At 42.5% G+C, this 15,507-nt stretch overlaps 1 protein-coding gene across 2 annotated transcripts in view; it reads left to right on the forward strand.

Moving 5' to 3' along the window:
* Positions 1-15,507, forward strand: part of PAPSS1 (3'-phosphoadenosine 5'-phosphosulfate synthase 1) — a 126,884-nt gene that overhangs the window by 54,236 nt on the left and 57,141 nt on the right. For both annotated transcript variants that reach the window (XM_075543945.1, XM_075543946.1), the window contains exon 6: positions 14,904-15,017. In XM_075543945.1, the coding sequence (XP_075400060.1) occupies positions 14,904-15,017 (114 nt within the window). The remainder of the gene's footprint in view (positions 1-14,903; positions 15,018-15,507) is intronic.

Genomic DNA, 15,507 nt, shown 5'->3' on the forward strand with positions numbered 1-15,507 from the left:
TCCCATCTCTTTCCTCGATTTCTCTTCACTTTCTTCCTGTCCCACTATTATGGTTAGTCCCCACCAGGGTTTCATCAATTTGTCTTTGTTACATTACCTTTCATCGTGCCCTACCAGACCTTCAATACCCTCCTTACCACCAATTTGGATCACTTATTGTTCCCTTGGCCCTGGGTTGGGTAACACCACTTCTTTTCCCCCCACCTCCCCCTCTCCTATACCCTCCTGTAACTGTAGGTCCCGTTGTTTTCTCCTCCAGATTGTTCATCCAGCCTATCTTATCTAGACAGACCTGTGGAGGTAATAACACGCACAAAAACAAGGTAGAGCAGAACAAAGCAACAATATACAACAAAACAACTACAAACCAGTGACAAAAAAACAAAACAAAACACATCAATAAAGAAAAGCTGTAGATAGTTCAAAGATTGTTTGTTGGCCTTTTGGAATGTTTTCCAGTCCAGTCTGTTGGGGCACCACACCCTGGTCCCAAAGTCTACCTTCAGCATTCCTTGGGAACTCCACCGCTCCATTCCCTTGCTGTTCTTTTGTACTCCCTTCGTGTTTTGCTTCGGTGTGGCGGGATCGGATCCCGTGCAATTCCCCCATTGTGTCTCCAGTGTTGTCCCCTATAGGGCTATGGGTCAGTGAGGGGAGTCATGTCTCATAGTGGGCTGGCCATGCGGACCTCTCTGTGGACTGGCTGCTCTAATTGGGATCATTGTCCCCAAAGTCTGGTAGGCCAGGATGTGCTCCACTCTCTCCTCCTCCCCATTCTTCTGTTCTCGTGTGCTCCGATCAGAAATGTCCCTTTCCCAGAGCTGCACATTCAATTCCGTCTTTTGAAATAAATTCATCTCGTGGGAGGGGTAGGTGTCCACTTAGTATTTGGGATTGGGGCTGGCTCCCCAGACCTCTCTACTGGTTCCCTACTCCACGCCGACATGTTGCGTTCACATCTTGGAGTACTGGTTTGAAGTCTGGTCCCGCTGTAGCTGTGGAGATGTAAACAATATCCTCCCCTCTGGTGGGTTAGTGCCCTGTACCCCCGCTACCCAGTTCTTTTATTATTATTTCATTTTCCTTTCCCCATCTCCTTTTTATTTGTGTATCCCTGTATTTGATCCGGTCCCTGCCATATTACCTGATCCTCACCCCAGGAATGTTTGTATACAGTAGCTTTTTCCATATGCCCCTTTTGCATTTTTTTTAAGTTTACCTCAGCTGACTCATATTGTACTTGCCCTTTTGTGCTTGACTAACGTCACTTAGCATGATTTCCTCCAGTTCTTCCAATGCAGCAATGTGCTTCATATGTTCATCCATTTGTATGTATATAACAGTTTTTTATTTTTATTTATTTATTTTTTAATTAATCGTTTTATTGGGGGCTCTTACAGATTTTTTTTTAAAACATTTTATTAGGGGCTCATACAACTCTTATCACAATCCATGCATATACATACATCAATTGTATAAAGCACATCTGTACATTCTTTTCCCTAATCATTTTCTTTTTTTTCTTTTCTTTTTTTACATTTTATTAGGGGCTCATACAACTCTTATCACAATCCACACATATATATACATCAATTGTATAAAGCACATCTGTACATTCTTTGCCCTAATCACTCTCAAAGCATTTGCTTTCCACTTAAGCCCTCTGCATCATGTCCTCTTTTTTTCCCCTCCCTCCCTGCTCCCCACTCCCTCATGAGCCCTTGATAATCCACAGATTGTTAGTTTGTCATATCTTTCCCTATCTGGAGTCTCCCTTTCCCCCCTTCTCTGCCGTCCCTCTCCCAGGGAGGAGGTCACATGTGGATCCTTGTAATCAGTTCCCCCTTTCCAACCCACTCACCCTCCATATAACAGTTTTTTTAATCCAGTCATCAGTTGATGGGAATTTGGGTTGCGTCCAACACCTTGCTATTGTGAACTGTGCCACAATGAACATTGGAGCACAGATGTCTGGCCTTGGTTTGTTTCTTAACTCTTCTGGGTATATGCCCAGTCGGGGGATGGCTGGGTCATATGGTTACTCGATTTCCATCCATTTTAGATATCGCCAGATTGATTTCCATAGTGACTGTACATACCTACAGGTCTACCAGCAGTATATGAGAGTTCCTGTCTCCCAACAGCCCCTCCTGTACTTGTTGCTTTCTGATTTTTTGAATTGGGCTACCTTTGAGGGTGTTGGGTGGTACCTCATTGTTGTTTTAATTTCATGCTAAAGTCAGGTAAAGCAAGCCTTCCCACTGTGTCCTTCTTTAGGAGTTCTCTGCTAATTCTGAGCTTCTTTACTCTCCATATGAAGTTGGTAATCAGCTTTCCCATTTCTTTGAAGAAAGATGAGGGTAATTGTATCAGGATCACATTAAACTTATATAGTGCCTTTGGCAGAACTGACATCTTGACTATATTGAGTCTTCCAATCTACGAGCATGGGATATGCTTCCATTAGTTGAGGTTGCTCTTGGTTTCTTGTAATAGTGTTCTGTAGTTTTCACCCTATAAATCTTTTGTTCTTTCAGTCAGGTATATCCCTAGATATTTCTGTTTGGTTTTGACTATTGTGAAGGGTACCGCCTTTTTGATCTCCTCTTCTGTAGTCTTATCCGATGTGTATAGCAGTCCAATGGATTTGTTTGTTGATCTTGTATCCTGCCACTCTGCCAAACTCCTCTATTGCTTCTGGTACTACCCCTGTGGAAATTTTGGAATTTTCCATATATAAAATCATATCATATGCAAATACTGATAGTTTCACCTCTTCCTTCCCCAGACGAATACCTTTGATGTCTCTTTGCCTTATGCTGTTAGCTAAAACCTCCAGCACGATATTAAATAATAGTGGGGACAAGGGGCATCCTTGTCTGGTCCCCCTTTTCAGTGGGATTGTGTTAGTCTTTTCTCCGTTGACTACCATGTTGACTGTTGGTTTTTCATATATAGCTTGTATTGTCTTGAGGAATTTTCCTTCCATTCCTATCTTCTCAAGTGTCTTAAACAGGAATTGGTGTTGGATATTGTCAAATCCTTTTTCTTCATCTATCAATTGTCGTGTGGTTCTTAGAGTTTTTCATGTCAATGTGACGAATAATACTAATGGTCTTTTGTATGTTGAATCATCCCTGCTTCCCTGGTATGAATCCTACTTCGTCATGGTGAATTATTTGTTTTATGTACTTTTGTATTCTGTTGGCTAGTATTTTGTTAAGGTATTAATTTTGTATCATTTTCATTGGAACTATGCTTTCCAGCCTTCTTCTGGTATATTTTTAATGTGGGTTTATTTCTGTGTTTAACATGTCTAATTAATCATTTTTTAAATTTTAGATTTGTATCTTAGTCCTTATGCATGGTTTTATTGTTTGTTAGTTTTGAATATCTTTATATCTAATTAGTGATTCTTAGGTATTTTATAAAACTCATAAAAGGATACCTATTTTGTCTTTATCTGTAATTTTGGGGACTTATCTCTCCATCGCTTTTAGGAACTACACTTAATTCCAGATACTACAGACATTAAAAAAATGATTAACTCTTCTTGGATTTGATACTTTACCATGTAGTTTGCTTCTTTTTATGCGTGGGTGGGATTCTGAGGCGAAATGATTTTGCTAAATTGTTTTTTTAAGAGTTATTTTCCAGAAAACTTTATAGTTCTTCTCTGTATGTGTGAAAATTGTACAGAAAGTTCATGTATATCCTTTACCTAGCTTTCTCTTCTGTTAATATCATACAGAATTATAGAATATTTATAAGAACTTACAGTGAACCTTGGTGTGATACTACTAACTAAAGCAGAAAAAAACGTACTTATGTTTCACCAGCTTTTTCATGAATGTTCTTTCCATTTCAGGATTTAGTCCAGAATTTCACTTGGTGTCTAGAGTTAAATTGGGTTTTAGCCATGGCTCTAAAGTGAAAATGAAGACGCAGGTGTTGTCTAATGTGTAGGACTTTGTATTTATTTTTAATGGTTAAAAAGTAAAGGGAAACTGCTAGCGTGAAACTTTGGGCCCAACCTCCCTGAACGGTTAATGACACCCCTTAATTGGTCACAGTTTTAGTTCTTTAGGCCCCTTATTCCATCCTATTCTGTTTGCGTCGTCATCTTTCAGAAGTGTGGTCACGTCCTTTCCCTTCTTCACTTCAAAGCTTATTGATCTTCCCCATTTTGTATGGTGTAAAGGTGATTTTTGTGTCTTCTTTGGTTCTAAACTACATCTGTAAAAAACTATCCTTATGTTTTCTCCTGGATTTTTTTGGATTGTTGACCTTGGTTTCTGTGGTCTAAATTAATAACTTGCTTTGTCTCCCCCCCCTTTTCTTTATAAAACAAATGTTGTACTAAGCTACCCCTCTTCTTATGCAGGTATTAGTTTGTTAGCATTATGGCTGCTAAACAGTCTGGGGAGTGGATAACTTCACTGATGATTTGAAGAGCCTAGATAGGAAATAGCATGTACAGAGTACTTATCTTGTGGGCTTTGTATGTAGTTGGTGTCTTTTTAAATATTCTGGTTTTGGAATCGGATCATTAGCTTCTTTTCTAGTTTAGGATTCAACCATCTCTCACTTGAATCACCATGATATTTTCCTGTTATCTTTGTGTTAAATAAATTATATATGCCATCCAATTTTATTCAACACTAATTCTATGAAGGGGTTTTGGAAAAATTTCTTTTCGAATTTTGAATAAAGAGAACAAAAACCCATACTCAATGCCATCAAATTAATTTTGACTTGCAGTACTGTACCCATGGCTTTCTGAGGCTGTAAATCTCAGCAGAAGCAGAAAGCTTCCTCTTTCTCCGAGACGCAGCTGGTGTATTTGAACTTGTAACCTGTTATCTCACCAGGGCTTTACAGAGCGATTCCAAAGCAAATTTACTGCCATCCAGTCAGTCACAACTCATAGTGACCTTGTAGAATGACCCCTGTACGTTTACAAGACTAACGCTTTATGGAGATAGAATGTCTCGTCTTTCTCCCTGAGAGCAGCTGGTGGTTTCAAACTGCTGACCTTGTGGTTAGCAGCACAGTGAACAACCACTACGTTAGCTGAAGCCAAATAGTGGAATCCAATATATAGATTGGGAAGTGCACGATGTCAAATACAGTGCTATTTTAAAGCAACGAATAATAACCAAATCTGAGTAGCTTTGTAATGTGTGTCTTGATTGGGGTTGTGAAGATGAGGGTCTACATTAATTAGCATGATGTGTAAGAATGTGTGTTTTTCAATGTAAAGTACCTTAAAGAGACTGTTATAGACAGAAATGGAAACTGTTAATGTTAATGCCTGTTAGTTGAATTCTTATTACGTGTATATGTTGTTATCAGATGCCATCGAGTCGGCGCCGACCTATAGCGACTCTGTGCACGAGAAGATGAAACACGACCCGGTCCTGCACCATCCTCACCATTGTTTCTGGGATGCCCATTGATGCAGCCACTCTGTCGTCCATCTCATTGATGGCTTTCATCTTTTTTCTCTGCTCCTTCACTTTGCACACACCGTGTCCTTCTCCAGGGACTGGTCTCTCCTGACAACATGTCCAAAGTATTTAAGACGCCATCTTGCCATCCTTGTCTCTGAAGAGCATTCCGGCTTTACTTCATCCAAGACAGATGGGTTTGTCTTTTAAGTAGGCCATGGTACTTCCAATGTTCTTCTCCGATATCATAATACAAAGCCATTCTTCTCTGGTCTTCCTTATTCAGTGTTCAACGTGCACATACAATAACTGTCGAAGCATCTTGATTGCACAATCAATTTTTGACTGAAGTCGTTGGTAGAATTCTTCAGTCTCTTCATCCCTAGCTTTTGTAGTTGGTGCGTACATTTGAATGACGGTTGTGTCGATTGGGTTACCTGTATATGCTGGGCTCTATGTCAGATGCCTTCAGTAGTCTTACATTTCATTGGTGTTAAAACTAGTAAGGATTCTTAACTGACATCCATTTACCGATGAGGTGAAGTCCCAGAATAGTTCAGATGCTGTGTGTAGGAGTCAGATTTGAATACCGGCCATGTTCTACAGCTCACGTTTATCTTTGTACTCTGCTGCCTTTCCCAAAGCCTAGATTCTTTCCATTTCTACTTAATTTCTGAGCGGCGGATCTTCTCTCTGACTCCCTTCTCACCTTTCTTTACCAGTTGGTTTACTATGCAATACAATTCAGAAACTGGGAGGAATGGACATTTCTTTGACCGTAGAAACTTTTGAAATTTTAGTAACACCCATATTCCTTACTTGTTCGCAACCTTGCTATCTGATATTTTGCATTTGCAACAGTAGTAAAAAGTGTATTAGGACTGTTTTATGCCTTAAGGCATCCTCTGGCAGTAGGGAACACCAAGGTGCAAGGCGAGAGAGCCATCATATTGGCAGTGATAGTTAAGATTTCATACCAACCATGGTTTCCAGTCATTTGGCAATTAATGTAATGAGGCAATTTGCCATTAAGTAATAGTGTCGTCATCTTCCATTTTCTAACACCCTTTTCGAGATTTCTGTAATGCCACTTCTGCATAACTTTGGAACCTAATCACGTTGGTAAATGAGGGATGGTTCGTACTAAAGTGGTTCCAAGCACGTTAAAAAGCAGTGCTGCCTGGCTTGGAACGAATGCTGCTGGGCAAGGACATAAACGTCTCATGCCTCTCCGCACGTAGTGTGTTGTGCTTGTCGTATGCCATATTAAATGAGAAAAGTGCTTGTTGGCTATCTAATCTGTGTTGGAAAGCCAGGACCCATTTTACTGGGTAAATAATCATTATCTCGGGTCTCAAAATAAATCTAAGTCGTAAGTCAGTGGTAGATCATTGCACCCCGTTGAATGGACATTTTATTTCGGCAGTAGGAGAGGTGAGTGCATCTTATCGGCTTCCTCGTCAGGTTCAGTATTGTCAGACTTTTGTTAGGCGGAGGGAGGGCGGTGTGATTTGGAACCTTCAGGAGAATGAAAATGCTGCCTCCATGGAAATCGTCGTTCTAGGGAGTTTTCTTCTCCCTGATGATAGTATTAACTTAGCAATATTCTTGTGGAAATGGACTCTCCCTGGAATTATCTCTTATGAAATGAACTGTACCTGGAATCCCTGCCTGTACTTATGGTGCAAATATGTCACAAAACCAGATGTCACCTCAACAGTTCCTAGATGTACAATTTAGTGCCTTTGGTGCTATTTAGGAAGATAGGGCACTTCCCCAGGAAAAATTTGCACTTAACGTAATGTATAGTGGTCGCACTGTTTACCATGGGGACTTCAGCTACTTTTCTTCCACTGACTCGGGATTCCCGTTTCTCTCTAGCTCTGCCCTAAGTGTTGTAATTGAGATAAGTGATGTGGTCATTCACCTAAGGATTTATGTTTCTCAGCATTTTGTCAGTTTCTTCATTTTCCCAGCATGCTCCCTTGACATGTTTTGATTTTTTTGGAGAAATCAGAAGACTGTCATACAAGAGGTTTAATTTTTCTCCCTGTCACCCTCAAACCGGTCACTAGGTGGCCTGCTCGCATTGTTTTTTGACTTGGCCTGTTGCGACATGAGCCAAGTAGGCTTCTTGCGGCTGGTTTTAATCTTAAGTGATATTTTAAATACGGTTTTAAAATCTACCAGGAACTCCAGATTTACTAGTGCTATAAATTATTTAAAAGTTTGTCTTTTTACGAAATGGTGGTTTAGTGCTCTAAATGGATTTTTATCCCGCACGTAAAAACCAGGCTGTGCTGCTTCATTTTAAAGCGTCTTCGTTTTAAAGCGTCGCCTGAGCTTCGTTTGGTGCTCATGCTCTGGGGTGCATGTTGTTGAAGTAATTGGAGTCTAGCAGTTACATAAAAGCCCTCGTGTTCAAATCTGCTGAGCAGATTAGACTCCCGAAGAAAGTGCAGAAAATGCTTGAAGGAAAAACTTGTGGGTTCGCTGTGCCTAGCGATGTGCTCCAAGTTTGTCGGAAAGATTCAAGTGAGAAGCCAGGACCTACTGTTTTCAGGTGATAAGTGCAACTGGTTGTGTGTGTTGGTTTCTCTATAAAGACAGTCGTCTGTGCTGGAGCAAGGACATGCATTCAGGCTCCGTCCCATCTCTTGATTTAGGCCATCACGTAAGACACGTTTGTGTAAGTGACAGCATAAACTTTAAACATAGCATTTAAAAATTCAAGTATTTCTAGATTCGTGGGTTATAGAATTTACCCCTTATTAATTAGGCAGTTCGAATGGCATTATTGTGACCCACTGCTCAGGACTCCCAAACAACCCCCCACCACTCCACGTTCTCCTCCCGATCAGTGCTGTTGTGTTTGTGTTCATCCAGAAATAATCACTTTATAGATACTTTCGGAAGAGGGGGGAGGGGGAGTAGCAACCTCTTGAACTTTACTTTGACACGCTTTGGCATCAGAAAAATGTTGTATCTGAATTTTGAGGGTACAATTCATGAACAAAAGTTACTGGATGTGAATCTTTAAAAGGAAAGGACTTTGTGCAGTGCTTGTAATGAAAACATTATTTTTATTCTGGAACAAAATAAGTAAAAAACGGAATCTCCCTTCTCCCTTTAGGAACAGAAAGTGGTGATGGCTTGTATGCACGCTTATAAAGCAGCCTGGCAGCGGGAGGCCTTCATCGCATTCCTGCCGGGACTGTGACTGCTGTTGGTCTTGTGCGCGCTGTTGAGTTGATTGATTCCTATTCGTGGCAGCCCTGCATGGTGCAGAGTAGAACGGTTCAGTAGGACTGCCTTAGTTGTAATCCTTCCAGGAGCAGACAGGCCTTTTCTACCATGTGTGGCCGGTGGGTTCAAACCACCAACTTTTGGGTTACCAGCTGTGTTAGTCTGGGTACTTTAGAGAAGCAAATCCACAGGAACTCATGCATGAGAGAGTTTTATATAAAGGTTAAGTACACATCAAGAAAACATCCCAACCCAGTGCTGCCCAAGCCCACGCGTCCAGTGTTAACCCATATGTCCGACACCAGTCCACAAAGTCCTCCTCCATCGCACAAAACAGACACAATGATGCCTACTGCAGGAGGAAAGCCGAGTTAGTGAATGTGTAAGCATCTCAGTGCTGGCAGGGGTCTCCACACGGCTGCTCCAGCTGCATCATGGTAGGTCCATGTAGTTTCTCCTCAGGGATGTCTTGCAGGAAGTCAGTCTTGCCAGCTGAAGCAGGGAACTGACTAAGGTAGCTGCACCCTGGTCCAACCATCAGAAAGCAGGAGACCCAAGAACTAGAAAGGCTAGCCATTTATCCTTCCACCCTTCAATTAACCCCACATGGGCTTATGGGCCAGGTTGGCACAATAAACTAACTCACCAGCTGAGTGCAAACCATTTGTACCACTGAGGGACCTTTTATCAGTGTACTAGCCTTCCCCCCCTTTACAAAATGTACTTGAACTCTTAGATCCTGTCATTTCCAGTTCATACTAATATAGATGCACCAAGATTTGTTCACAAATTAGTTGTGCATTTGTTTTTTAGCTTAAAGTATAGTTGGATTGAAATATTAGGGAAATTTTGTTAATTCTTAGTTCTGTTTTAGTGGTGTAGTGGGCAGCTGTTAGGCTGCTTACTTCAAGGTCTGCAGTTCAAAACTGCCAACTGCTTCATGGGAGAGAGACCTGGCTGTCTACTCTCACGAAGAGCTGCAGTCTTAGAAAGTCACAGAGGTGGTTCTACTCTGCCCTTACAGAGTCTTTAGCATCAACTTGGTGGCAGTGACTTTGGTGAGTTTTAGTTCTGTTTTAAACCTCCTTCCAGAGAAAGTTGATTCCCATACGTGGGTGGTGGGTGTACCTCCACTGTTGTGAAGGTCTTGGAGAGGGCTATCTGGGGTGAGGGTGAGGAGCGCAGAGCCAGCCCTGGGCCTGGAGATGAGCAGTCAGCAGCACACACTGTGGACACCCTCTTGATACTCATCAGTGGCTGGGAGCGAGCTGACTCTGGTGATGGGTAATGTTGGTTTGGGGGAGTGTCTGTTGCCTCCCACAGAGATCAGAGGGATTAGCTGTTTCCCGGTGACTTTCCCTCTGGAAAGGAACAGTTGGCATCAGTCCATGTGGGAGAGGGGAAGAGTAGCCAGACCTCCCCCAGCAGAAGGAAGTATTCCTCCCTGACCACATGCTAGGTTTCTGAGAGCTCAGTGAAAGTGCTGGTGAAAGGTTGTTCTTTCTCATGCGAATGAGAAAGAGATTCTCTTCCCCCCTGAGATCCCTAGGCCACATTTCTTCCCAGACTGCAAGTTCTGGCTTGCATTGTTCTCAGGGTGCAGAGAGGTGGAAATGGAGGCTCTGGGCGGAGACCCAGTGGCAGCGTTTGACTGTGCTGCTTGAGCGTGGAGTGTGTTTAGGCCTAGCTGGGATGTTCGGTTTCAGATTTTGTCAGCACATGGATGAAAGATCTCAAACTGACCCACAGGCTTGGGGATGTTGAATGATCATGTCATGAAAACAAGAAGAGTTTGTGTGACACAACACTTGGTTTTCAGGGGAGAACTACTAAAGGTTTTTACTGGGAAGAAGCGTAATTAGTTGCACCTTGTTAGAATGCCAGCCCCAACACTTACCAACAGTAACAAGTTGGAAAAGCTAAGCTAGCTCTCTGGCCTTCATTCTTTCATCTGTGACACGGGAAATAACAGCACACCGTATTTACTGCCACAGAGTCCAGTCTGACTCTTCGTGACCCTGTCTGGCAGGGTAGAACTGCCCCTTTGGGCGTCCAAGGGTACCACTTCTTTCCTGAGAACAAAACCTCCTCTTTCTCCTGCAAAGCAGTTGCTGTTTTTGAATTGCTGTCTTTGCAGTTAGCCCAATTCACAGTACCTGCCTTAAACTGCTACTGAGAATTCTATCAGCCAGTACTAAAGAGTACTCAGAATAGGGCCTGGCAGATGGCAAGTGTACTATAATTATTAATTATTACCCATTAGTTGTTGTTGGGTGTTAAGGTCTTTAGGACAACAGGATAGGAGGAACTTGGGCAAGGTGTTAACCTCTTGTGGGCCTACATTTTATCATATTTAAAAGGGTGATAAAATGTAGGCTCACGAAAGGTTAATACTTTGCCCCAAGTTACTGCTACAAGTGTCTGATATCTTCAAGGCAGATTGTATAAAGACTGAATGAGCTAATTTACATGAAGCTTTCAGACAGGTGCTTGGTGTAGCAGATACCCAAGTTGTGTTAACCACCTCAGTTCAGCTACTAGTCATTTAGTTGTCGTAGCACCTGTAGTGCCCATTTTAATTGTTGTTTCTTAAGAAATTGAGTGGCAGACCCATTCAGACATACCTACTACAATTTCAGCTTCAGTCTGAGGTAGGGAAAGCATCTTCCCTTACTTCACAATAACCGTAAGGGTGGTAGAAATTACTGGCCCTGTGGAGATGGTTTTCAAAATGTGTGGCTATAATGTTTTTATAATTAATGTAAATATTAAAGTTGCAAGCCTGTTATATGAAATCATATCTTAATCACAAAAGCCCTAATTGCGGCCTTTTGGGGTATAATTTCAGTTGCTTTTAGCCTCTCTCCTGGTGGTGGGGTTTCAGTTTTTATTCTGCAGCTGTAAAAAGTCTGGCTACCTCAAGGCATCTCTGGCAGCCTCGCAGACCCGGCAGAGGAGGCTGATTGCACGGGGGAGTGTGTGTGCAGTTCCCTAATGCTTGTCACACGGTGCTTGCAGGAAAAGTCTATTCTGGGTTTTGATTTTCTAGCCCATAAAGTAACAGGCTTTATACAGACTCCTGAAACTAATGTCTTAATGTGCTTATGGATGGAAGGGGGAATATGTAACAGTGACAGTAACACCCATAGCGTGATTGGTTTTTCCCATTTCCGCCTTCTCTTTGCTATTATTTTATAACTTAAATGTATTCAAATAATGCCTGGGGTAAGTTATGTCTCTCACTCTTGTGAAAAGTGACTCGAGACTCTGTTTTGTATGTGTTCTTCTTTGCGTGAATAATGGAATCAAGTACTATGTATATACTGTTTGTATGTACGTGACATTTCTTCAATTTCCTTGGCAAAGTTTAAGGCCAGTCTACTTTAACTCGAGTTCATTGGCAATGATCTGTCCCACTTAGCACAAGGCTATATAGTATTTGCATTTCAAAAAGAGAGTAGAGGCAGTTGGTGGAAACTTCCTTCCATACTATTCTTGAAGACGCCATCATGTAGTATTGATTCTCAGAAAGCAAATGGGTGTTGTGGGGTGGCGTTGGCGGCACACTGCGACACCTAGGGAGAAATATGAAGCTGTCTGCTGCATAAACATTTACACTCTCAGAAACCTTAGATAGGGATGCTGTGGATCAGAATCTGCTCAAGGCAGTGAAGGTGGTTTTTTCCCCCTCCTGTCTCATATTGGCACCTCCTGGAAGCTTAAGGCGCTCTGGAAGATACTGCTAGTAGGCTTTCTTTCCCTACATGGCTTAGGTTTATCCTTTACAAAAGGCGTTTTAAAACGTGCCTCTGCACTCTGGAGGGCTGCAGCCATTCTCACTTATATACTTGAGTTGTCTAGTCAGTGTGCCTAGTGCGGAGGGGGAAGGGGGGGGGAGGCTAAATTCAAGGCAGAGGTCAGGCTCAGAAGGTTATGATTGCTTTGGGGGACTCCAAAGGGAGCGATGTTGATAGATTTCCTCAAAGAACACAAGATAATCATGGGACTTTATTATGAAGACATTCTACAAAAAATAGAAAACTGCATTGGTAGGAGAAGGGAGAGGAAAGTTGTACTGAGAAATTATTTTCTCTCATCGTTGCGATGTACCTGCTCATCGTTTGAGGCCAGCAAGGTTGCACTCTGAGAACTGCATTAGAGAGTCATAGCCTATGCACCCGAGAGCCCCAAGTTGATCCTTTCAGACTTTTTTTTGTTTGACACTTAAAAAAAAGTAAACGAAAGGAGCATGATTCGTATGATCAGAGTGCTCCTTAAGAGACAAGGATGGAGAGACTGAGCCCTAGAGGCATGGCCATGTTGTCAGGAGAGACCAGCCCTTGGAGAAAGACGAGCTTGGAAGAGGAGCAGTGAAAGGAGCCAGGGCCTCGAGGAGGTGACCTGACGTGGTGGCTGCCATGTGCGCTCTAGCACAGGAGGAATTGTGAAGATGGCAGGCACTCTTGCTTTCGGTTATACGTAAGGTTGCCGTGGGTTGGGACCAACTCAATGGTACCTACCAACAGCAACAACAACATGATTTGAATGCCTCGAGATGCTAAAACTCACTTTGATCTGGTGTAAATGGAAGAGCACAGAATTCCTTGAAGAAGTTCTAGAAAGATGGAAACACCACTTTTAGAATTATATAGACCTAGATGGAGGATATTTTGAGAAATAGTATTTCTTCATATTTTAATTTAATGATGGTTTTGATTTTAGAGCAGTGCATTCTGACTTGTCCTTGTTTATGGATCCATTTGTAGCAGCACATATCAATTCCTATGTAGAAATATCCTCTAGACCAGCGGTTCTCAACCTGTGGGTGTTGACTCCTTTGGGAGTTGAACGACCTTTTCATAGGGGTCGCTCAATTTATAACAGTAGCAAAATTACAGTTATGAAGTAGCAACATTAATAGCTTTATGGTTGGGGGAATCATCACAGCATGAGGAACTGTATGAAAGGGTCACGGCACTAGGAAGGCTGAGAACCACTGCTCCAGACTTAGGTACATATTTGTGGGTGTTGTCTCATTTTTCTTCCTAATCTTGTTCAGTTTGCATAGCTAGCTATACATCTGCTCATAGGTAATTGTTATTATTGTTGTAGAACTGTGTCTGCAACAGTGTTTATCTGTGTTGCCTTTAACTCTTGGAGGAGCTTGGTTTGGGACCACAATTTAACTAATGGCGAACCAGTGTCTCTCTTGGTTTATGCACACAAGAGCCTCTGAGATCTCTCCCCTCTCACTGCCACCAAGTGGATGATGACCCATAGCACCCCTGTACGACAGGGTGAAAGTGCCCCTGTGGGCTTCTGAAATTGTAACCAGTATCGCAGCTGAGCGAACCAGTAACCATTAGTCACCAGGGCTCCCATAGCCTGGGCCATGGATGGGAGAATTAGTCTTTCCGGACTCTCAGAAGCCAGAGAAGCTGCTTTAGCATAGGCCCGTGCTTTTCATGAGATCATTGCTAGCCCGATTGGTGTAAATTTGCTTTTTCCAAAAGACCCGTGTTGGTGCCTGTGTTCACTGACCAGCGGAAATCTCTAAGAAGAGTTTTACTTTTACAAAGAAGTCAAAGGCGTAAGCGGTTATTTTGTGAGATCACAACTTTGTACTTGTCGGATAAGTGGGGAAGAGCATCGATGTGCCGTGTGGGTGTATATGCACTCGAATATGTGAGAGGCTTGAGCTCTAATGGGATCAGACAGGGACGCTCCTCAAACCCGCTGGGGGGGGGGGTGACACCCTGGAACGCTGTTGCATGACTGCATGGGGACTCTAGTGGCAACGAGGACACTTGTGATAAAGATGCGTCTGAAGAACTGAAATGAAGTCATTTCATCACCTGTCAGAGAATGATAGCGAGGTTTAGAGTGGGCATTTTGTGTTGTTTTCAAATTCTGGTTTATTTGGGGTCACATGGTCCCATCCAACGTGTAGCTGTGAATCCTTCTTTATTCTTTACTGCTGCCAAGCGGGCCCCTGTGTTGATTTTCGTCTGGAGGGTGGGATGTTGCCGGCCCGGGAGCGGGCCATTTGACATTTGGCACGTTGGCTTAGGTGGGCAGCATAGTCACCGCCCCTGGATTATCCTTTCCTGCGTTTCATTTGGAAAGGTTGGTTGCCTTACTCAGGTACCTTTTAAAGAACGCTGAATCTTTGAATCAAACACTTACTGTACTTTTGATGTTGTTTAGGACATTGTTCCCGTGGATGCCTCTTATGAAGTAAAAGAGCTGTACGTGCCGGAAAATAAACTTCACTTGGCAAAAACAGATGCAGAGACATTGCCAGCACTGAAAATTAATAAAGTAAGTGATACAGTCATGCGTCATCTTTTGTTTGTAAAATCTGTGATTCGTGGCAGTGTCTGAGATCAGGAATGGTTGGGGGGGAGCATTATGTTGTGTATAAAAATTTCCGGTGCTGGGGAATGTGTTTCATTTGTAAAAGCAGTATTGCAAAATTACGTTGGTTTTGCTTTACCCTCTTAACCAAAGTTCACTGACAGCCAGTCAGTTCTGACTCATAGAATTGCCCCCGTGGGTTTCCGAGAATGTCAATCTTTTTTTTTTTTCCAATCAATATATTGGGAGCTCTTACAGGTATCACAACATTCCGTGTTTCAGTCACAGCGAGCAGTGTTCTACAATTGCTGCCACATCAGTTTCAAAGCATTTTCTTTTTTCTCAGACTCCTTGATATCAGCTCCCATTTATCCCCTCCCTTCCCCACCACACCTCCCAGAACCATTTGTTATTTCTTTCTATCTCTCTCTCTCTCTCTCTCTCTCTCTCTCCC

The sequence above is a fragment of the Tenrec ecaudatus genome, chromosome 3, assembly GCF_050624435.1.
Source record: "Tenrec ecaudatus isolate mTenEca1 chromosome 3, mTenEca1.hap1, whole genome shotgun sequence".
NCBI classification, from domain to species: Eukaryota; Metazoa; Chordata; class Mammalia; order Afrosoricida; family Tenrecidae; genus Tenrec; species Tenrec ecaudatus.